Source organism: Amblyraja radiata, chromosome 2 (assembly GCF_010909765.2).
Source record: "Amblyraja radiata isolate CabotCenter1 chromosome 2, sAmbRad1.1.pri, whole genome shotgun sequence".
Lineage (NCBI taxonomy): Eukaryota > Metazoa > Chordata > Chondrichthyes > Rajiformes > Rajidae > Amblyraja > Amblyraja radiata.
This window is the reverse complement of record NC_045957.1, coordinates 8,730,768-8,755,669: the sequence shown is the minus strand read 5'-3', so window position 1 is coordinate 8,755,669 and position 24,902 is coordinate 8,730,768. Positions and strand designations below refer to the sequence as shown.

Sequence of the window (24,902 nt, the reverse complement as noted above, 5' to 3'; positions counted from 1 at the left end):
GCGGTTTACTATGGAGGACTTCATCAAAGAGTGATACAGCGTGGAAACCCCCCCCCCCCCCCACGGCCCAACATGTCCCAGCTGCACTAGTCCCACCTGCCTGTGTTTGGCCCATATCTCTCTAAACCTGCCCTATCCAGGTACCTGTCTAACTGTTTCTTAAACTTTGCAATAGTCCCAGCCTCAACTAACTCCTCTGGCAGCTCGTTCCATACACCCACCATCCTTTGTGTGAAAAAGTTACCCCTCAAGATTCCTATTAAATCTTTCCCTCCTCACCTGAAACCTAAGTCCTCTGGTCCTCGATTCCCCTACTCTGGGCAAGAGACTCAACCCGATCTCTTCCTCTCATTATGTTATACACCTATATAAGATCACCCCTCATCCTCGTGTGCTTTAGGGAATAGAGACCCAGCCTGCTCAACCTGTGCCTGTAGCAATAACATTCCAGTAGACAACTCACCCGTGTGGTTTCTTCTGTGGGTCAAGGTGAGGAAGGATAGACTGGCGCAGAACTCACAGATGGAGAGAAGCGGGAACGGGATTCGCTTCTCCTGCAGATTGTCAGACTCTGGGATTGGAGGAGAGTGGAGTCAGAGCAAGGAATCTACCTCCATAGCACTGTACACGTGGCAATTATTAAACCAATATCAGTTATATAAAGACCAAGACTCACCGTTGTATTTCAGAACCACTTCTTCCATTGAAATCTAAAAAGAGGAAAAGCACAAGATGACAAAATGGCAAATAGTTAGGTGGCAAACCTTGTCCCAGCCAACGCCACACGCAGGTCACGAGGTCAACGCCCGACCCCACCCACAGGTCAACGCCCGACCCCACCCATAGGTCACGAAGTCAATGCCCGACCCCACCTACAGGTCACGAGGTCAACGCCGACCCCACCCACAGGTCAAGAGGTCAATGCCCGACCCCACCCACAGGTCACGAGGTCAATGCCCGACCCCACCTACAGGTCACGAGGTCAACGCCTGACCCCACCCACAGGTCACGAGGTCAACGCCCGACCCCACCCACAGGTCACGAGGTTAACGCCCGACGCCACCCACAGGTCACAAGGTCAACGCCCGACCCCACCCACAGGTCAAACCGCTCACAAGTTAAATGGAGGTCAAAGGTCACCTACACTCACAGTCAGAATGAAAGGCAAGATCCGGTAAAGTGAATATAATCAGTTGGGCAGATGGTTATAAAGGAGCAGGAGGGAACTGCAGATGCTGGTTTACATTGAAAATACACGCAATATGCTGGAGTAACTCAGCGGGACAGGCAGCATCTCTGGAGAAAAAGAACAGGTGACGTTTCGGGTCGAGACCCTTCATCAGTCTGATTCCAATATGATAAGATTTGAGCGTGAGAAGGTGAAATCGGATGTGTCGGTATTACAGCTGAGGAAAGGGGACTACAGAGGCATGAGGGAGCAGCTCCCAAGGTTTGTCTGGAAAGAGGCTCTAGTAGGAATGACGGTAGGAATTTCTGCGGCTAATTCGGAAGGTGCAGGATCATTTCATTCCCAAGAGGAAGAAAGATTCCAGGGGGAGAATAAGATGACCGTGGCTGACCAGGGTTGTCAAGGACAAGATAAAAGCAGAAGAGAAGGCATGTAGCATTGCTAATATTAGTGGGATGTTTTTAAAGAACAAAAGGTAGCTAAAAGGGCAATACAGTGAGAAAATGAATGTAAGCTGGCCAATAATACAAAAGGGTAGCAAGAGGTTCTATGGATATATAAAGTAGGAAAGAGGCAAGAGTGGACGTTGGGCTGCTGGAGAATGATGCAGGAGAAGTGACAATGGGGAATACAGAAATGGCAGTGGAGTTGAATAACTTTTTTGCATCAGTCTTCACAGTGGAAGATGCCAACAACGTGCTTGAAGGTCAAGAGAGTCAGGGGCTGGAAGTTAATAGAGTGGCGAATACTAGGGAGAAGGTGCTGGGAAAACTGAAAGGGCCGAATGGACTGCACCCCATGGTTCTGAAGATGCATTAGTTGTGATATTTGAAGAATCACTGGAGTTAGAAGATGGGAAAATTGCAAGCTGTACGAGACAGGAGCAAAAGCAGAAGAATGGATGTATTTATTTGGGATAAATATATAAATCCGCTCACTATACTCTAATTGGGGTCTGACCAGCGCCTTGTGGAGCCTCAGCAATACATCCCTGTTTTTGTATTCTAGCCCTCTCCAAATAAATGGCTTGTGATCGGGTTAAGGACAATGGAAAGGAAGGAGAGCAGGAACCTCAACAGAGTGGGGCAGAGGGACGAGCATCTGCTTGATCTGCATTATCTTGACTTTGGCCACGAATCTCCCCATCTCCTGGAGCGGTGGCGTTCCCGATTCCACCCGTTTCCTCAGCGCGGCGGCGGGTTCCGGCTCCTTGTCTGCCTCCTCAATCTTGGGGAAGGTGAAGTCGATTTGGGATTTGTGGCACACGGCCTTCATCCTCCTGCAGATGGTCGCCAGCTCTAAAGAGAGAAGCAATCAGCACCTGTGATACAGTCACTCCCACACAGGCCAGCACCACTGAGGGTGGACCAACAATAGACAATAGGTGCAGGAGTAGGCCATTCGGCCCTTCGAGCCAGCACTGCCACTCAATGTGATCACGGCTGATCATCCCCAATCAGTACCCCGTTCCTGCCTTCTCCCCATATCCCCTGATTACGCTATTTTTAAGAGCTCTATCTATCTCTCTCTCTTGAAAGTATCCAGAAAACCGGCCTCCTCCGCCCTCTGAGGCAGAGAATTCCACACTCACAACACTCTGAGAAAAAGAGAAGAACGCCCAGACAAACACAAGGAAATTGGTCGGAAGGAACTGCAGGTGCTGGTTTACACCGAAGATAGACACAAAGTGCTGGAGTAACTCAGCGGGCCAGGCAGCATCTCTGGAGAGACCCTTCTCCAGACCTGTAGGATGGAAATGCAGATGCTGGTTGCGTCTGATGAAGGGTCTCCACCTAAAACATCACCCATTCCTTCTCTCCAGAGATGCTGCCTGTCCCGCTGAGTAACTCCAGCACTTTGTGTCTACCTTCAAGAACAACGGAGCAGGTGCAAACCAATTGACCCTTCCAGCACAGTTGCCCGTCTCCATTTATCAACAGCTCTGCCCAACGTGCTGCCCGACTCCAGTCATAGAGTCACACAGCACGGAAACAGGCCCTTCGGCCCACCGAGTCCGCACTAACCAGCGATCACAGAAGCCAATTATCCTACAGCGTTGCACGGCTTTAGAATGTGGGAAGAAACCGGAGCACCCGGAGAAAACCCACACGGTCACAGGGAGAACGTGCAAACTCCACACAGACAGCACCCAAGGTCAGGATGGAACCCGGGCCGCTGGCGCTGTAAGGCAGCAGCTCTATCCGTTGCGCCACAGAACCGATGTTGGAACAAGTCCTTGCTTGGGACATTGACGAGCGAGATTAATAGATTGTGATCAGTGCGGGATTCAAGGGGGAAGCGCAGGAGAGGGGACAGGGAACGTTGGATTGCCACAATCTTATTAAATGTAGAGAAGACTCGAGGGGCCGTGTGACCCACTTATGTTCCGAGCTGTAATAGTTTTATGGGAGGAGTGAAGGAGGTGTTGGCAGGGGGAGATGGAGGGGAGCAAGAGGAAGCTCTGTGGATTGGAATCACCCTCAGAGAGCCAGAGCAGTGAAATTTACCTATGCCGGGCTGGTTAGCACACAACCAAAGCTTTTCACTGTACCTCGGTACACGTGACAATAATCTAAACCAAACTGAACTGCCGTTAGAACTGTAGATAGACACAAAATGCTGCAGTAACTCAGCGGGACAAGCAGCATCTCTGGAGAGAAGGAATGGATGAGAGGGGATCATATTGGAACATGTAAGATTATTATGGGATTGGACACGCTAGAGGCAGGAACCATGTTCCGGATGTTGGGGGAGCCCAGAACCAGGGGCCACAGTTTAAGAATAAGGGGTAGGTAATTTAGAACGGAGATGAGGAAAAACCTTTTCACCCAGAGAGTTGTGAATCTGTGGAATTCTCTGCCTCAGAGGGCAGTGGTGGCCAATTCTCTGGATACTTTCAAGAGAGAGTTAGATAGAGCTCTTAAAGATAGCGGAGTCAGGGGATATGGGGAGAAGGCAGGAACGGGGTACAGATTGGGGATGATCAGCCATGATCACATTGAATGGCCTAATGGCCTACTGCACCTATTGTCTAATGTTTCAGGTCGAGACCCTACTTCAGACTAGTTAGAGATAAGGGAAACGAGAGATAGGAGACGATAATGAAGAAAGATAAAGAACAATGAATGGAAGATATGCAAAAATGTAACGGATGATAAAGGAAACAGGCCATTGTTAGCTGTTTGTGACTAGTGAGGAACTAGAGAAATTTGGGTGGGGGAGGGATGGAGGGAGAGGGAATGCTGGGGTTACTTGAAGTTAGAGAAATCAATATTCATACCACTGGGCTGTAAGTTATAATCAGTTTAGTTTAGAGACACAGCACAGAAATCAGGCCCTTCCATCTATCCCAGTGACCTGTCGACCAGCGATCACCCGTTCACACTAGTTCTACACTATCCCACTCTCTTATCCACTCCCGACACACTAGGGGCAATTTAAAGAGGGCCAATTAACTTACAAACCCGCACGTCTCTGAGATGTGGGAGGATCCCAGGAATGAGTGGGTGATCATATGATGAGCGTTTGGCAGCACTGGGCCTGTACTCGCTGGAGTTAAGAAGGTTGAGGGGGGACCTCATTGAAACTTACAGAATAATGAAAGGTATAGATGTAATGGATGTGGAGAGGATGTTTCCACTGGTGGGAGTCTAGGACCAGAGGTCATAGCCTCAGAATTTTAGAAAGGAGGTGAGGAGGAACTTCTTTTTTTTTTATTTTTTTTTTTTTTTTTGTTTTTTTATTTTTATTAGAAGTACGGTAAATTACAATAACACACAACACATATATCTTAATACATTTTTTGTACCGCTTCATTTTTTTTTTTTTTAAAGCTTTAAGAAAAAGATAGAAGTAAGGAAAGTAAAGAAGGTGCGCAAGAGTTGTGAAGTGCAGAAGAGTGTTGGGAAAAGAAAGCCCCTTAGAAAAGAAGTTAGAGAAGGAAGTAAAGTAAGAAAGTAGACCCTAGAAAAGAAAGAAAAAGAAAGTAAGGACAATCGCTCTATTATAACATTAAACTCCGCAGAAAGACTACCAACCAAGTCTGTTTTTGTTGTTTTATCTCCCAATGCCAGGTCCTGATACCATTTATTTATTTATTTATTTATTTTTTAAATTACTATTGCACCTCATGCTTGTAATAGGTCCATAAACGTAGACCACGTCTTTTGGAATTGGTTTGCTTTATCTGCTAAGAGGAATCTCACCTCTTCCAGATGTAATGTTTCAAACATATTTGATATCCACATTTTTATTGTTGGTGTGGGCGCATTTTTCCAGAATTTAAGTATGAGCTTTTTTCCCATTATTAGCCCGTAATTGAGTAAATTCTTCTGATACACGTTTAATTCAGGGATATCTTCCGATATCCCAAAAATGATCCATTCTGGTTTTGGTACCAGTTTTATTTTAATTAATTTTGAAAAAATATCAAATATTCCATGCCAGAATTTTTGGATTTTTGTACAAAAAATAAAAGAATGCGCTATGGTAGCTTCTTGACACAGACATTTATCACTGGGAGGAACTTCTTTAGTCAGGGGAGAGTTAATCTGTGGAACTTACTGCCACAGAAGGCTGTGGAGCCCAAAGTTAGTGGATGTTTTTAAGGCAGAGATAGACAGATTCTTGATTAGAACGGGTGTCAGGGTTATGGGGAGAAGGCAGGAGAATGGGACTAGGAGGCAGAGGTCAGCCATGATTGAATGGCGGAGTGGGCTCGATGGGCCGAATGGCCTAATTCTACTCCTATAATTTGTGAACTTGTGAAACCGGAGCACCCAGAGGAAACCCACGGGGTCACAGGGAGAACGTGCAAACTCCACGCAGACAGCACCCGAGGTCAGGATTGACCCCGGGTGTCCGTGCTGCAGTGGGACAGAACTTCCTTCCCCCATCTCACGTTCCCACTTGCACGATGACAAACGTATTCTGTGACTTACTGGGGATGATCTCATCGATTATCTTCACTGGTTTCAGCAGCGGCTCAAACAGCACCGACAGCTCACTGCAGATTTCATCCAAAAACACCTTCAGGCGCGACTGGATCTCTTGCTGAAGAGTAACAAGGGCAATGATAGAGAGAGGGAGAGAGAGGGAGTGAGGGTGAGAGAGAGGGAGAGGGAGAGGGAGAGAGGGAGAGGGAGAGAGGGAGGGAGAGTGTGGGGAGAGAGAGAGTGTGTGGAGAGAGAGTGTGGGGAGAGAGAGAGCGTGGAGAGAGAGAGTGAGGGGTGAGAGAGAGTGAGGGGAGAGAGAGAGAGGAGAGGGAGGGAGGAGAGGGAGGGGGAGAGATGGAGGGGGAGAGATGGAGGGGGAGAGAGGGAGGGAGAGAGGGAGAGAAAGGGAGAGAGAGTGAGGAGAGGGAGGGGGAGACAGAGGGAGAGATGAATGTTAATTCAGGGCGTGCACTACTTCTTACTACCACACCGTGGCAGCGTTCACCATCACTCTTTCATCAATTTGTGAACTGTTCAAAAAATGTTTGACAAACACATCTGTTGTACTGAAGGAGGCACAGGTGCCAACTGTGTACAGTACACTCCTCCCCCTCCTTCTCCCATCTCCCCTCCCTATCCCTCCCTTCTCCCTCCACCCCTCTAACTCCCCTCATCATCCCACCTCACATCACCCTCTCCAACTATCTCCCTCCCCTCAACACCCCCCTCTCCCTTCACCTCCCCTCTCCCTCCACTCCATCTCTCTCTCCCATCCACTTCCCTCCAACTCACCGTCAGGTGGTCGAGTTGGCCTTCCAGCCTGCAGCAGGCTGTGCTGAAGAGCTCCTTGTTATGTCGGTACGTGTGTTCCTCCATGCAGGTCTTCATCCGCTCAAAGGAGCCCGCTCCGGACAGGCCCGAGCACTCTGGAGGAGGAAGTTGGGAGAGTTAACGGACTGGTCAAGTAGGCACGGTGGTTTACATTAGACAGACACAAAGTGCTGGAGTGACTCAGCGGGACAGGCAGCATCTCTGGAGAGAAGGGTGGGGGGGGGGGGGGGGGGGGGGGGAATGGGTGACGTTTAGTTTAGTTTAGAGATACAGCGCTGAAACAGACCCTTCAGCCCACCAAGTCCGTGCCGACCAGCGATCCCCGCACACTAGAGGGCCTGTCCCACTTTGCGATATTTTCGGCGACTGCGGGGCGTCAATGAATGAAGCCCGTAAAACCGTGAAGTTGCATGTCATACACGCTGACGTATGCCGTCCTGCGGGTGATGCCCAGTTAGGGGTTTGTTAAGGTTAGGGCTAGGGTTAGGGGCCACAGATGGGCTGTAAAATATTCTTCCTTCAATGCATGGATTTTAAACATTAATATATTAAAATGAATACAGGAGAGAGGGGTTCAGTCTACACTCACTGAATCCATCCCTGTGAAGTTAGAGACGGTGATTGGACCTGGAATACATCTGTAAATAAAACTGAACGCCTAAAATGTTGCCCAAGTGGGACAGCCCTTAACACTATCTTACACATTAGGGACAATTTACAATCTTTACCAAAGCCATTTAACCTACAAACCTGCACGTCTTTGGAGTGCGGGAGGAAACCGGAGCACCCGGAGAAAACCCACGCAGGTCACGGGGAGAACGTACAGACTCCGTACAAACAGCACCCATAGTCAGGATAGAACCCGGGTCACTGGCGCTGTGAGGCAGCAACTCTACCGCTGCGCCACCGTGCCGTCCTATGGGGCATCAGGTAAAGCTGTTGCATTACAGCTCCGGAGACCCCGGGTTCAATCCTGACCTCGGGTGCTGACTGCACGGAGTTTGCACGCTCTCCCCGTGACCTGCGTGGGCTTCCTCCGGGCGCTCCGGTTTCCTCCCACATCCCAAAGCTCGTGCAGGGTTGTAGGTGAATTGGCTTCTGTAAATTGTCACTGGTGTGTGAGATGGAACTGGTGTGTACATCGTGTTCAGCTGGTGTCATGTGTGGGAGGGTGGTGGGCCAGCACTTACCCACGTAGGCGGGCACCATCCCGACTTGGACGGCCGGAGTCAGGGTCCTGGATATATTTCGCTGCCGGTCTGAGATCTCCTCCAGTAAACCCAGGGTAAAGTTTTCCAGCTGTATACGAGAGTCAGGGAGAGAGAGAGAGAGAGGGCTGAGAATTGTGGACACAGCCCAGACCATCGCACAAACCAACCTGCCTACTTTTATTTATGTTTGGTTATTTATTATATTATCCTATTGAATACTGTGTTTAAAACTTAAGATGAACACAAATGCTGGAGTAACTCAAGCAGCATCTCTGGAGGACAGACATGGATAGGTGACGTTTTGGGTCGGGACCCATCAGACTGTGTTTAAAACCTGTCGTGTTGCTGCTGCAAGTAACAATTTCATCATTCAGTTTCGGGGCTCATGAGGATAAAACACTATTGAAGATCTCGATTGAACTTCGACGTCTCCAACAACCAACAGTGGCAAAAAACAGAAAAGTAGACTATTATCTGAATGGTGGCCGATTAGGAAAAGGGGAGATGCAACGAGACCTGGGTGTCATGGTACACCAGTCATTGAAAGTAGGCATGCAGGTGCAGCAGGCAGTGAAGAAAGCAAATGGTATGTTAGCATTCATAGCAAAAGGATTTGAGTATAGGAGCAGGGAGGTTCTACTGCAGTTGTACAGGGTCTTGGTGAGACCACACCTGGAGTATTCAGGGCTCGAAATTAACGGTTGCCCGGGTGCCATTGACCATTCAAAGCGCCACCGGGCAACCTAAACACCGAGTCATTTTGCCCGGCTTGGCAACCAGATACTGGTTTGTACTGAAGATAGTCACAAAAAACTGGAGTAACTCCGCGGGTCAGGCAGCATCTCTGGAGAAACGGAACGCAACGTTTTGTGTCGGCGGTGACGGCTGTATTGCGTGGGCAAGATACTAGGTGCGGGGTGAGGAAGGGTCGCAGCGAATGACGGCCCCGAACAGCGACTCCATCTCCATCTCCTCCCGCACCCCGCCCGCCCTGATAAGGTCCGCTGCCTGCAAACCCGCTAACCAAAGATCTTATAGCAGAGCTCCGCTATAAGATCTTTGTCGCTAACGGCGCTTAAAAAAAAAACCCTCCCGCACGCCGAGGCCGGGAGGAGGGAGGGAGGGGGAGGCCTCGGCGTGTGGGAGGGTTTTTTTTTACGTTGGCGGGATTGCTGTCGCGGCTGCTGCTGCTGCTGCTGTGCATCCTGCACTTCTCCTCCATCCATCCTGTACTGATCCCCCATCCATCCTGTACTAATCCATGCATTCATCCCATACTGACCCACCCTCCATTTACCCTGCACCTTCTCCCATTCATCATGTGGTGATATCCCATTCATCCTGCACAGACCCTCCGATCCATCCTGTACTGACCCCCCTCCCCCAATTCATCCTGTGCTGATCCTCCCATCCATCCTGTACTGATCCTCCCATTCAAGAAGAATGGGGGGACAGTCTGAAGAAGGGTCTCGACCCGAAACGTTGCCTATTTCCTTCGCTCCATAGATGCTGCCTCACCCGCTAAGTTTCTCCAGCACTTTTGTCTACCCCCGTCCATCCCGTACTGAACCCTCCCATTCAACATCACTGACATCCCCCGTGCTCTCCCCTCACAATTTTACCTACTCCAACCAACACGGACTAATTCACCTGCCTCAATCCATCCATTCTGCACCGACTGCCTTCTAACCCCCCCCCCCCCCCCCGCCATCTATCCCCCCCACACTGATTCACACACACCCCCCTCCCTGACCCTATTGTCCTGGAAATGTCTTCAGAGCGAACATTGACTATGTTTGATAACGGAATGCAATCAAATGGGTTTTAATTCCCAATGTTATTATTTGTTTTAATCCATAAAGAGGGATTAATTAAATTGTGAACACGTGAAACATTAAAACCGCAGCGTTCGATTGTCACTGCTACCGTTGACACGTTATTACTGAATTCATTTTAACAGCAAATCAATGCTCTTAATATGGAATATCAGTACTGTAGTTATTTAATGAGCAACATTTACAACTATACGTACGCATATATGTTACCATGGTCCAGGATTTATTGACACAGGTTGATCATACGCTGAATAATCCAAACACATTTTTGTTTGGAAGTGGAAAGAACTAATAGAAATTGAATTAACTGCAATGTGTAAAAAGAGTTGAGATACTGTCTTATGATTTTGCTGCATGTCATTGTGGGATATATCATGTCTTGATTGGTGAATGTTTAGTTTGTGGCTTTATTTGAAGCAGAAATACTATGTAAATGCTTCATTGAGTATAATTCCGACTGGTAACTACGCACTTCGTCCGAGCACATTATCGCACGGGTCATTCAAGCCATCTTAAATGACCACCTAAACTGTCATTTGGCAACCTAAAAAGTTGCCAAGGTTGCCCAGCTGGCAACAGGGAAAAAAAGTTAAGCGAGATCCTGGTATTACGTACAGTTTTGGTCTCCTAATCTGAGGAAAGACATTCTTGCCATAGAGGGAGTACAGAGAAGGTTCACCAGACTGATTCCTGGGATGTCAGGACTTTCATATGAAGAAAGACTGGATAGACTCGGCTTGTACTCGCTAGAATTTAGAAGATTGAGGGGGGATCTTATAGAAACGTACAAAATTCTTAAGGGGTTGGACAGGCTAGATGCAGGAAGATTATTCCCGATGTTGGGGAAGTCCAGAACTAGGGGTCACAGTTTAAGGAAAAGAGGGAAGTCTTTTAGGACCGAGATGAGAAAATCATTTTTTACACAGAGAGTGGTGAATCTGTGGAATTCTCTGCCACAGAAGGTAGTTGAGGCCAGTTCATTGGCTATATTTAAGAGGGAGTTAGATGTGGCCCTTGTGGCTAAGGGGATCAGGGGGTATGGAGAGGCAGGTACAGGATACTGAGTTGGATGATCAGCCATGATCATATTGAATGGCGGTGCAGGCTCGAAGGGCCGAATGGCCTACTCCTGCACCTATTTTCTATGTTTCTATCCCTCGCTATCTTATACTGATGCGCCATAGAAAGCATTTTATCAGGATGCATCACAGCTTGTTTCAGTTCAGTTTAGTTTAGTTTAGTTTAGTGAGACAGCACAGAAACAGGCCCTTCGGCCCACCGGGTCCGCGCCGACCAGCGATCCCCGCACACTAACACTATCCTGCACACACTAGGGACAATGTTACATTCATACCAAGCCAATTAACCTACAAACCTGTTCGTCTTTGGAGTGTGGGAGGAAACCGAAGATCCCAGAGAAAACCCACGCAGGTCACGGGGAGAACGTACAAACTCCATACAGACAGCACCTGTAGTCAGGATGGAACCCAGGTCTCCGGCGCTGCATTCGCTGTAATGCCCCTGTCCCACTTAGGAAACCTGAACGGAAACCTCTGGAGACTTTGCGCCCCACCCAAGGTTTCCGTGCGGTTCCCGGAGGTTTGTGTCAGTCTCCCTACCTGCTTCCACTACCTGCAACCTCCGGGAACCGCACGGAAACCTTGGGTGGGGGCGCAAAGTCTCCAGAGGTTTCCGTTCAGGTTTCCTAAGTGGGACGGGGGCATTAGGCAGCAACTCTACCGCTGCGCCACTGTGACCGCCCTTCAAGAACAGCTTCACCCAAGCGCAAGAAATTGCAGAGAATTGTGGACGCAGCCGAGCAACGCACAAACCCACCTCCCATAAACTTCATTTATACCTCACTCTGCCTCGCCAAGGCCAGCAGCATAATCAAGGACGAGTCGCACTGCTGACTGGTTAGCGCGCAACATAAGATTTTCACTGGACTTCGGTACACGTGGCAATAAACTGCTGAACTGAGGGAGGTGACTTAGACTTTAGAGATACGGGGCAGAAACAGGCCCTTCAGCCCACCAGCAATCATCCCGTACACTAGCTCTATCCAACACACCAGAGACAATTTACAATTTACTGAAGCCATTTAAGCTACAAACCTTTATGTATTTGGAGTGTGGGAGGAGACCGGAGCACCCGGAGAAAACCTACACGGGTAACGGGGAGAACGTGCAAACTCCGCACAGACAGCACCCGTAGTCAGGATGGAACCCGGGTCTCTGGCGCAGTGAGGCAGCAATTCCACCGCTGCGCCACCCTGCGATAGGTGGGGGTGAGGATTGGTGGAGGAACGAAGACGGGATGGGGAGAGGAATGGGGAAAGATGGGGTAGCGAGGGAAGGGAAAATCAAAGATCCCAGATCTCCAAAATCAGGACTCGGACAGAAAAATCAACTCCAACGAAGGGCCTGGTCTCACCATCAAAGGGGGCACTGCTGGTAGAGGTTACACCTCACATCACCAGTGCCTCAAGTTTAATCCTGACCCCTCCTACTGTCTGTAGAAACAAGCAACAGCCAATGCTTCTTTACCAAGGAAAGACACAAAGTGCCGGAGTAACTCAGCGGGGTCAGGCAACATCTCTGGAGAACATTTTGGGTCTTCTTCGGACTCCAGTTTGAAGATGAGCCTCCACCCGAAACGTCACCTTCTCCAGAGATGCTGCCTGACCCGCTGAGTTACTCCAGCACGTTATGTCTTTCTCTAGTACTATCTACGTGGAGTTTTCACGTTCTCCGAGCCCAGGGTGCTATAATTTCCGCCCACGTCCCAAATATACGGGTTGGAAGGTTAGCCGGTGTGCAGGCAAGCGGTGAAATCCGTTGACAGGAATGTGAGGAGAATTAAAATGAGACCTTCGATCTCAAGATTTAGACTCCCCTACCTTGGGGAAAAGAGTGTGCACCTTTTCTATGGCCCTCATGAGTCCCAGCCGATCCCTATACCTCATGCTCTCCCGTGCCAGTAATACTGGGTAGAGTGGTTGTGGAAAGGATGTGTCCACTCGTGGGAGAGTCTAGGACCAGAGGGCACAGCCTCAGAATTAAAGGACGCACCTTTAGAAAGGAGACGAGGAGGAATTTCTTCAGCCAGACGGTGGTGAATCTGTGGACTTCACTGCCACAGAAGGCTGTCGAGGCCACTTAAGGCGCTGGTTAGGCCGCATTTGGAAAATTGTGAGCAAATTTGGGCACCATATCTGAGGAAGGATGTGTTGGCTCTGGAGAAGGTCCAGAGGAGGTTTACAGGAATGAGTGGGATAACCTATGATGAGCGTTTGACGGCACTGGGCCTGTACTCGCTGGAGTTTAGAAGGATGAGGGGGAAACCTCATTGAAATGTGCCGAATAGTGAAAGGCCTGGATAGAGTGGACGTGGAGAGGATGTTTCCACCAGTGGGAGAGTCTAGGAACAGAGGTCATAGCCTCAGAATTAAAAGACGCACCTTTAGAAAGGAGAGGAGAAGGAATTTCTTCAGCCAGATGGTTGTGAATCTGTGGAATTATTTACCACAGAAGGCTGTGGAGGCCAAATCAATGCATATTTTTAAGGCAGAGATAGATAGATTCTTGATCAGTACAGGTGTCAGGGGTTACAGGGAGAAGGCAGGAGGATGGGGTTGAGGGGGAAAGATAGATCAGCTATGAGTGAATGACAGAGTAGACTTGATGGGCCGAATGGTCCAATTCTACTCCGATTCCTTATGACACAGCGCGGAAACAGGCCCTTCAGCCCACCGAGTCCATGCCGACCAGCGATCACTCTGTACACTAGTACTACCCTACACACTAGCAGCAGTTTTACAGAAGCCAATTACTTCCAAACCTGTTCGTCTCTGGAATGTGGGAGAAAACCGGAGCAGCCGGAGAAAACGGCGTGATCACGGGTCGGCGCGGACTTGGTGTGTGTGTGTGCACTGTATCTCTAAAATGTAAAGGCTAAAGACCACCGACCCTGGTGATCACTGACCTACTGTGGACTACGGTGATCACTGACCTACCGGCCCCATAGCAGAAGCATCCACGTCGTGGGGCTGGAGACTGGAAGTATCATGAGCTAATTCTGCTGCCACCGTCATCTATTGCCACAAGTGATGGCTCCCACTGATTGTCGCCGGAAGCTTATGTCCTTTTCAGGACGGACGATGGTAGCGAGGCCAACGTTTGTAACAAGATGCACACGAAAAGAAGAAGATGATCGCTGACATACTGTGGGCACTGACATACTGTGGTCACTGACATACTGTGGTCACTGAACTACTGTGGGCCCCGATGGTCACTGACCTTGGCACCCACGGCGGCGAGGTGGTGGTTGAGGATGTATTCGACGGCACTGGTGTCACTCTTTATATGCCGCAGTCTCTGGAGCAGCTCGGTGAAGAAGTTGTCCAGTTTCTCCACGACGGCAACCTGAAACTTCTGCAGGCACCGCGGCACCGACCCACTGCACACGGAGGGTTGAGTGACGGTGGGCGGGGACATGAGGAGAGAGACAGACGGAGTGGGACACAGAGAGAAGGAGGGGGTGATGGAGGGGAGGGTGAAGTGGAGTTGTGGGGGGGGGGGGTAGGTTGTGAGGGTGAGGGAGGAAACAGATGGATGTAGGAAATGAGGAGGGGGAGAGGGTGGGGGAAGAGAGAGGAGGGGAAGAGAGAGGAGGGGGAAGAGAGACGAGGGGAAGAGAGAGGAGGGGAAGAGAGAGGAGGGGAAGAGAGAGGAGGGGAAGAGAGAGGAGGGGGAAGAGAGAGGAGGGGGAAAGAGAGAGGAGGGGGAAAGAGAGAGGAGGGGAAGCGAGAGAGGAGGGGGAAAGAGAGAGGAGGGGAAGCGAGAGGAGGGGGAAGAGAGAGGAGGGGAAGAGAGAGGGGGGGAAGAGAGAGGAGGGGGAAGAGAGAGGAGGGGGAAGAGAGAGGAGGGGGAAGAGAGAGGAGAGGAAGAGAGAGGGGAGGAAGAGAGAGGGGGAAAGGGAAGAGAGAATCCAGTTATAGGAACTGTTTGCACCACCCCTCTTTCTTCCACCCTCACACTCCTCTATCTGTCACCACTCACCGTCACCCCTAAACAAGCACTCTCATCCTCCCCCACACCCCCACCCACCCCCCCTCCATGTACTTCCCTTGCATGCACCTCCCACATCCTTCACCCCTCCTCCGCACTCCCATCTCCTACCTCCGCCCACACACTTTCCCTTCATCCCAGTGCCTCTGTTATCAGGCTTCTGAACGATCCTTCCATGAGCTAGGGTACTGTCCGATTCACCTCTACCCCATTGTGGACATTGGACTTTGTCTGTGGAACTGATGCGCTACAATGCTGAGAACTATATTCTGCACTCTGTATCTTCCCCTTTGCTCCACCTACTGTACTGGATTTGACGATCGTATGTATGTATTATACATCTGATCCGATTCGATTGAATGCAAAACTAAGCTTTTCACTGTACTTTAGTGTGTAGAACATCGAGCGGTACAACACAACAACAGGCCCTTCAGCCCACCATGTCTGTGCCGAGCATCGTGCAAAGACCATCTTAGTTTAGAGACACAGCGCGGAAACAGGCCCTTCAGCCCACCGAGTCCGCGCCGACCAGCGATCCCCGCACATTAACACTGCCCTACACACACTAGGGACAATTTACACTTATACCAAGCCAATTAACCTACATGTGTTTGGAGTGTGGGAGGAAACCAGAGCACCCGGAGAAAACCCACGCAGGTCACGGGGAGAAGGTACAAACTCCGTACAGACAGCACCCGTAGTCGGGATGGAACCTGGGTCTCGGCCGCTGTGAGGCAGCAACTCTACCGCTGAGCCACCGTGTCGCACCTGCTATCTCTTGTTTATTTATCAGCACCGTATCCAAAGGCAACAATAATAAACCAACCGAAAGCCAGACATTTTGGTCCGCACTTTCTCTGCGACTAACGCTGGCACGGCCTGTTGTGCGTGTGTGCGTGTTTGACCGTACACATGTATAGTGTCATTTGAAGATAGACACAAAATGCTGGAGTAACTCGGCGGGGCAGGCAGCATTTCTGGAGAGAAGGAATGGGTGACGTTTCGGGCCGAGACCCTTCTCCAGCCTCGACCCAAAACATCACCTATTCCTATCCTCTCTCCAGAGATGCTGCCTGCTCCGCCGAGTTACTCCAGCTTTTAGTGTCGATCGGTGTAAACCAGCATCTGCAGTTCCCTCCTACACTGACTGGATAGATGGCAGGCAAAGGTTTTGACTGTACACCGGCAGACGTGACAGTAATCCACCGTTCCCAGTACCCAACCCCCCCCCCCGTCCCACCCCTCCTGAATGTCATCACTTACCTGAACTCAGCGTTCCAGACCACCTGTAGCTGGGTGAGCAAGGGGCGGCTGAGATCCTCGTTGAAGTCGATGGTGCCACAGGCGGGGGATGCGTAGGTGCCATTGCGGCTACAGGTTGCCTTGTAGGTCGCGTACGGGAACCCACCAGGGGGCTGCTCAGAGAAAGGTACAGGGTCAGTGCCCTCATCTACCCTGGAGAGAACACCTTACACAGCAAGGATTTCACAGCAGGTCCACCAAGCCCAAGACAGACACACAAAAAAGCTGGAGTAACTCAGCGGGTCAGGCAGCATCTCTGGAGAGAAGGAATGGGTGACGTTTCGGATCCAGACCCTTCTTCACTGAGAAATAACACTCGGAGGGAGAAACCTCTCGCGTTAGTTCCTGCCTCTTTCCCCACTGCCCTGTAAATAGTTTCGCTCAGTGTCCGTGCCGACCAGCAATCGCCCGCTCACACTACTTCTGTCCTACACACACCAGGGGCATTTTACAGAATAAGCTCCAATCTCCAAACCTGTACGTCTTTGGAATGCGGGAGGAAACCGGAGCACCCGGAGGAAACTGAATTTGAATTTCCCTGAGGGGATCAATATAGTATTTATTAAACCCACGTGGTCACAGGGAGAACGTGCAAACTCCACACATAGACGGAGACCGACGTCAGGATCGAATCGCGCGCGGGTCTCTGGCGCTGGGAGGCTGCAGTTCGACCAGCTGCTTCCAGTGGCTGTGACTGTGAGGCAGCAACTCTACCACTGTGCATTTTCATGTTCCATTTTCCAATTCCCTTGTAGAACTTGCTGTCCTTCCAGACGGTACGTGGCAGGTCCTGACTTTTCACTGTGTGGAACAATCTGCATCTCCCCTTGCTCTGGGTCTTCATAAGCCCGACCCCTTGCTTTCCAAACATTCTCACATTGCATGAAATAAAATTGTAACACAGCTCTCTGATACAATATACAATAGATGCAGGAGTAGGCCATTCGGCCCTTCGAGCCAGCACCGCCATTCAATGTGATCATGGCTGATTATCCCCAATCGGTACCCCGTTCCTGCCTTCTCCCCATATCCCCTGACTCCGCTATCTTTAAGAGCCCTATCTAGCTTTCTCTTGAAAGCATCCAGAGAACCGGCCTCCACCGCCCTCTGAGGGAGAGAATTCCACAGACTCACCATTCTCTGTGAGAAAAAGTGTTTCCTCGTCTCCGTTCTAAATGGCTTACTCCTTATTCTTAAACTGTGGCCCCTGGTTCTGGACTCCCCCAACATCGGGAACATGTGCCAAACATGATGCCAAGCCCAAGCTAAATATGCCGTACGTGTATAATAAACTTACGAATATGAATATGACTCAAGAATGCATTTACATATGATTAGCCTATTTATCACTATTTCTAGCGGAACCCCTAGCGGCCTCTTGCGGAACCCTAGTGTTCCGGGAAACCCCAGTTGAGAAACGCTACTCTACCCTATCCGTGCCTCTAATAATTTTACAAATTTCTATCTGGTCTCCCCTCAATCTCTGATGCTCCAGAGAAAACAATCCCACATTTGTCCAACCTCTCCTCATTGTTAAGATGGACACTAAAAACCTGGAGTAACTCAACGGGACAGGCAGCATCTCTGGAGAATAGGAATAGGTGGCGTTTCAGGTCGAGACTGAAGAAGGGTCTCGACCCAAAACGTCACCTATTCCTTCTCTCCAGAGATGCTGCCTGTCCCACTGAGTTACTCCAGCATTTTTGTGTCTATCTTTGGCGTAAGCCAGCAGCTGCAGTCCCTTCCCACACACTCCCCTTTTACCCGCTAATCCTGGTAAACCTCTTCTGCAAACCTCTCCAAAGCCTTCCTGAAACGGGGCGACCAGAAATGCACACAATACTCCAAAAGCGGCCGGACTGAAGTTTTATAAAGTTGCCACAAGACTTCCTGACTCTTATTCTCAATAGAAGATAACTCAGCGGGCCAGGCAGCACCTCTGGAGAAAAGGAATGGGTGACGTTTCGAGACCCTTCTCAATGTCCTTCTTGCAGCCTAGTGGATAGCTAGGACAAAAGGGCGGTCACAGTGGCGCAGCGGTAGAGTTGCTGCCTTACGCTGAATGCAACGTCGGAGACCCGGATTCCATCCCGACTACGGGTGCTGTCTGTACGGAGTTTGTACGTTCTCCCTGTGACCTGCGTGGGGTTTTTCCAAGATCTTCCGTTTCCTCCCACACTCCAAAGACGTACAGGTTAATTGGCTTGGTAAATGTAAAAAAATGTCCCTAGTGGGTATAGGATAAAGGACAAAGGACATTTATTGTCACATACACCAAGTGGTGCAGTGAAATTTGAGTTACCATGCAGCACACAAATAAGATCTACCCGATCTATTCCTCTCATGATTGTGTTAATGTGCGGGTATCGCTGGTCAGCTCGGATCGCTGATGGGCCTGTTTACACACTGTATCTCTAAACTAAACTAAACTAAGCTCCCCATGCTGCCAATGTGGAGTCCTCCGGACAGGAGAATACAAACATCCTCTGGTGGTGGCTCAGCAGAGCACCCGCCCTCAGTTCACAGGGGGTGCCCCTGGGGTGAACGTTGCCTGTGGCAATAATTCACTACCCAACTCCCAATGTGACCTTTCTGTCTGTGGCGCCTACACTTAAACAAGGCCATGCACCAGTTTAGTGAACAACACCTCGTCCTCCAACCAGGCACGGTACAATTTGCAGTCAGACCCGGGGGTGTGAGAGGGGGCCACCGAGGGTGGGGGGGTGGACCTAGTGAGGGGGGGGGGGGGGGGGGGGGCAAGAATGAAGTGGGGAGGCACTGAGAACAGGGGGGGGGGGGGGGTCAGCGGGGGGAGGGGGCTGCTGCCATGTGCAGTGGAAGGGAGAAGATGGGAAATGTTTGGTAAATTCCCGAGATGCCAGGACTGTCATATGCTGAGAGAATGGAGCAGCTGGGCTTGGACACTCTGGAGTTTAGAAGGATGAGAGGGTATCTTATTGAAACATATAAGATTGTTAAGGGTTTGGACATGCTAGAGGCAGGAAACATGTTCCCGATGTTGGGTGAGTCCAGAACTAGGGGCCACAGTTTAAGAATGAGGTAGGTGTAAGCTATTTAGAACGGAGACGAGGAAACACTTTTTCACACAGTTGTGAGTCTGTGGAATTCTCTGCCTCAGAGGGCGGTGGAGGCCGGTTCTCTGGATACATGCAAGAGAGAGCTAGATAAGGCTCTTAAAAATAGCGGAGTCAGGGGATATGGGGAGAAGGCAGGAACGGGGTACTGATTGGGGATGATCAGCTATGATCATATTGAATGGCGGTGTTGGTTCGAAGGGCCGAAGGGCCTCCTCCTGCATCTATTGCCTATTGTGAATTATTGTAACTTTGTCAGCTGTCCAGGTGAGGTCTACGGTGTGATTTTTACCGCCGTGCATGTAAAACAAAGCACTCCACTCTACCTAGGTATATGTGACAATAAAATATAATTGAAGCATTGAATTGAAGCATCGGCTTGACCACCCTGTGTGCAGTTCCGCTCACCCAGGCACAGGGAGGATGTCGTAAAAGTTGGAAAGGCCGCAGGAAAGATTTACCAGGATGTAACCTGGGCTCGAGTTTCCGGGAGAGGTTGGAATGGCGGGGACTTTTTTTCTTTGGACTGCCGGACGCTGAGGATGTACAAGATCATGAGGGGCACAGGTAAAGGGAACGCTCACAGTCATTTTTCACAGGGTAGAGGATTCTAAAACTAGAGGGCATAGGCTGAAGGTGAAAGGGGAGAGATTTACGAAACATTTTCCACAGAGCGTGTAGTCCGTATCTAGAATGAGCTGCCAGAGGAAACAATAAACGTGGATACAGTGAGGACTTTCAAAAGACATTTGGACAGATATGTGGATGGGAAGGGTTTAGAGCCGGGTGGGCAACCTTGTTCCGCATTGGGGCCGGGACGCATGTCTGTGAGCGGATGGCGGGCCACATCTATCACGTGTTCACATAGATCCCGCCCCTTTGAGGACGCCACCCGGAGCACTGGCCCCTCGTTACGGGCGCTCACGAACATGGCACACCTACGGACCATTGCCTTGGCTCTGTCCTGAAGGTGGTGGCTCCAATACTCATACTCACTCGTCCCCGACCTATTGACAACCCCGATCCCAACAGTGAAGCCCAGACAGAAGGTGCTGCGGCCGTGCCGGCGGCTTTGCGCAGGATGCGGTACAGGCAGAGCTCAGCGCTGCTCGGTGGCTCCGCCATTGCGGCCGCCAGCGCAGGCCTCCTTGCGTCACCGCGCCTGGGCACCGCGGCCTTGGACCCGGGAGAAACCGGAGATGATGGAAGTCTACGGGCCGGATAATTACTGGGGAAAAAATACGCCTGCGGGCCAGATGGATTTGGGTTAAGGGCCACATTCGGCCCGGGGGCCGTAGGCTGCCGACCTCTGGTTTCGAGTGATATGTGCTAAATATGGGCAAATGGGACTAGCCCAGAATGGCAACTTGGCTGGCATGGACAAGATGGGCCGAAGGGTCAGTTTCGGTGCTGTGCAGCTTGATGACTCTGTGACTCTGTGGAGGCCGACATCGACCCGAAACGTCACCCATTCCTTCTCCCCAGAGGCGCTGCCTGCCATGCGTAGTTACTCCAGGACAAGAAGATACAGAGAGCTGACTGACCCTCGAGCCCCAGCGGTGGACGGTGTCCGCACTGCTTCTCAGCGCCGCCTTCTTCCCCACGTTTAGATGAGTTTTGATGGTGGCAAAGGAGGCGTGGACGTTGAGGCGGCAGTCCTCGGCTACCTCCTGGAAGATTTCATGGACACGGGACAGACTGTCCTGCACCGCCTCTCGCAACTGAGCCTGGCACGAGGCAGCCTACAGAGGGGGAGAGAGACTGTGAACACTCAACGGACAAAACACACACCTCCACATTAGATAGCCATACAGTGATACAGTGTGCAAACAGGCCCCTCACCCAACTTGACCACACCGCCCAACATTCCCCCCAGCATCACTAGTCGCACCTGCCTACCATTGGCCCAGATCCCTCAAAACCTGTCCTATCCATGTACCTAGCCAAATGTTTCTTAAATATTGGGACAGTCCCAGCCTCGACTACCTCCTCTGGCAGCTTGTTCCATACACCCACCATCCTTTGTGTGAAAAGGTTACCCCTCGGATTCCTATTAAATCTTTTCCCCTTAACCTTCAACTTATGTCCTCTGGTCCTCGATTCCCCCAACTCTGGGCAAGAGACTCTGCGCATCTACCCGATCTATTCCACTCATGATTTTATACATTTCTATAAGGTCGCCCCTTTCAGGGTGATTTATGGACAGTTTCTTCCCAGGCAACTGAATCATTCTACCACAACCATAGAGCAGTCCAGAACTACTATCTACCTCATTGGAGACCCTCGGACTATCTTTGATCGGACGTTGCTGGCTTTAGCTTGCACTAAATGTTATTCCCTTTATCATGTATCAGTACACTGTGGATGGCTCGATTGGAATCATGTATTGTCTTTCTGCTGACTGGTTAGCACGCAACATAAAGCTTTTCACTGTACCTCGCTACACGTGACAATAAACTAAACTGAACTGCACAGCACAGGAACATAAAACATAGAAGCAGATTTAGGTCATTCATTGTCTTGACAATGGAGATACAGAGGGGAAACGGGTCCTTTGGCCCACCGAGACCGCTCCGACCAGCGACACTGTACACTAACACTACCTTACAAACAACAGGGACAATTTACAATTTTACCGAAGCCAATTAACCAAGAACTTGTACATCTTTATGGAGTTTGGGAGGAACCCGGAGCACTCAGAGAAAACCCACGCGGTCACGGGGAGAACGTACAGACAAGCACCCGTAGTCAGGATCGAACCTGATCGCTGGCGCTGTGAGGCAGCACTCTATCGCTGCGCCACCGTGCCGCCCCTAACGCTGCATTCGGCCCATCAGGTCTGCTCCATTCATCATGGCTGACCTCAACTCCATTTTCCTGCCTTCTCGCCGTAACCTTTGACGCCATTACTAATCAAGAACCTATCAATTTACGCTTTAAAAACAGCCAATAACTTGGTTTCCACAGCCGTCTGTGGCAATGAATGCCACAGATTCACCACCCTCTGGGTGAAGAAATTCCTCCTCTTCCCCACTCTAAAGGTATGTCCTTTTATTCTGAGGCTGTGCCCTCTGTTCCTGGACTCTCCCACTAGTGGAAACATCTTCTCCACATCCACTCTATGAAACAATTCACGCTGCCTCGGCAAGGCCAGCAACATATTCAAGGACCAGTCTCACCCCGGTCACTCCCTCTTCTCCCCTCTCCCATCAGGCATGAGGTACAGAAGTGTGAAAACGCACACCTCCAGATTCAGGGACAGTATCTTCCCAGCTGTTATCAGATTAAGATTTCAGATCAGGCAACTGAATCAACCTCTCACCAACTAGAGACTGGTCCTGAGCCACCATCTACCTCATTGGAGACCTTTGGAGGATCATTGATCTGACTTTATCTTATACTAAATGTTGCACCCTTTATCTGTTTAATGTGGATGGTTTGATTGTAATCATGTAGTCTTTTCTTTGACTGGATAGCACACAAACAAAAGCTTTTCACTGCACCTTGGTACATGTGACAATAATACACTAAATTAAACTAGTCTTTCGTTAGAGGGTGGTGAATCTGTGGTATTCTTCGCCACTGAAGGCTGTGGAGGCCGTCAATTGATATTTCTAAGGCAGAGATGGATAGATTCTTGATTAGTACGGGTGTCAGAGGTCATGGGCAGGAGGCAGGAGAATGGGGTTAGGAGGGAGAGATAGATCAGCCATGATTGAATGGCGGAGTAGACTTGATGGGCCAAATGGCCTAATTCAACAGAGAGTTGTGAGCCTGTGGAATTCTCTGCCTCAGAGGGCAGTGGAGGCCGGTTCTCTGGATGCTTTCTAGAGAGAGCAAGTTAGGACTTAAAAATAGCGGAGTCAGGGGATATGGGGAGAAGGCAGGAACAGGATACTGATTGGGGATGATCAGCCATGGTCACATTGAATGGCGGTGCTGGCTCGAAGGGCCGAAAGGCCTACTCCTGCAGAATGACCTATTGTCTATTTTGCCCCTATCACTTATGACCTTATGAATAGGTCCTTCAGTGTCGAACATGATGCCAAGTTAAACTAATCTCATCTGCCTGCACTGATCCATATCCCTCTTTGTACATATCCATGCCTATCTAAAGGCCCCTATCATATCTGCCTCCATCATTACTTCAGACAGTGTGTTCTCCCCTTCCCCTATCTCTCCCATCCCTCACACTGTGGCAAAAAACCTGTCCCACACATCTCTTTTATTTTTTTTACTTCTCACCTGTAAAACTATTCCTGCTAGCCTTTGACATTTGCACCCTGAGGAAAGGTTCTGACTGTCTACCCTACCTATGCCTCTCATCATTTGACACACCTATCAGGTCTCCCCACAACCTCCGACACTCCAGAGATCAGAACCCAAGTTTGCCCAACCTTGCAGCTAATAACCTCCAATCCATGTCGCAGTCTGTTATTCCTCTTCTGCACCCTCTCATAAGTTCATAAGTGATAGGAGCAGATTTAGGCCATTTGGCCCATCGAGTCTACTCCACCATTCAATCATGGCTGATCTATCTCTCCCTCCTAACCCCATTCTCCTGCCTTCTCCCCATAACCTCCGACACCTGTACTAATCAAGAATCTGTCTATCTATGCTGTAAAATATCCACTGACTTGGCCTCCACAGCCTTCAATGGCAATGAATTCCACAGATTCACCACCCTCTGACTAAAGAAATTTCTCCTCATCTCCTTCCTGAAAGAACATCCTTTTATGGCCCCTGGTCCTAGACTCTCCCACGAGTGGAAACATCCTCTCCACATCCAGGCCTTTCACTATTTCAATGAGGTTCCCCCTCATCCTTCTAAACTCCAGCGAGTACAGGCCCAGTGCCGTCAAACGCTCATCATCAAACGTTAACCCACTCATTCCTGGGATGATTCGCCCGTCTTCTCCCCATAGCCCTTTGCTAATCAAGAATCTCTGCAAAGCCTCCACACTTTTTCTGTAATGGGGGTGACCCGAACTGCACGCACCACTTTAAAATGGTGGCTGAATTTGAGCAGGTGAGGGCTGGGCCATTACAGCACACAGTGGCTCTGGTCTCATTCCAACAGGTTCCTCCTGCCCCCCCGGTGGCGCAGCGGTAGAGTTGCAGCCTCACAGCGCCAGAGTCCCGGCTTCCACGCTGACTATGGTTGCTGTCTGTGTGGAGTTTGCACGTTCTCCCTGTGATTGCGTGGGTTTTCTCCAGATGCTCCAGTTTCCTCCCATGTCCCAAAGACATACAGGTTTGTAAGTTAATTGGCTATTGTAAATTGGCCCTAGTGTGTAGGATAGCGTTAGTGTGCGGGAATCGCTGGTCTTCACGGACTCGGTGGGCCGAAGGGCCTGTTTCCGTGCTGTATCTCTAAATTATACTAAACCAGACAAAAAAACAGGCTGTTTGGCCCATCTTATCCATGCCAACCAA

The 24,902-nt window shown here is 50.1% G+C and overlaps 1 protein-coding gene across 1 annotated transcript in view; it reads right to left on the bottom strand.

The window, feature by feature from the left end:
- Positions 1-24,902, bottom strand: part of nuggc (nuclear GTPase, germinal center associated) — an 81,877-nt gene that overhangs the window by 8,199 nt on the left and 48,776 nt on the right. The window contains exons 14-22 of the mRNA XM_033041873.1: positions 21,011-21,208; positions 16,333-16,484; positions 14,299-14,458; positions 8,145-8,253; positions 6,916-7,049; positions 6,130-6,241; positions 2,261-2,487; positions 677-710; positions 464-571 (exon numbers count right to left, since the gene is read on the bottom strand). Coding sequence (XP_032897764.1) covers positions 464-571; positions 677-710; positions 2,261-2,487; positions 6,130-6,241; positions 6,916-7,049; positions 8,145-8,253; positions 14,299-14,458; positions 16,333-16,484; positions 21,011-21,208 — 1,234 coding nt within the window. The remainder of the gene's footprint in view (positions 1-463; positions 572-676; positions 711-2,260; positions 2,488-6,129; positions 6,242-6,915; positions 7,050-8,144; positions 8,254-14,298; positions 14,459-16,332; positions 16,485-21,010; positions 21,209-24,902) is intronic.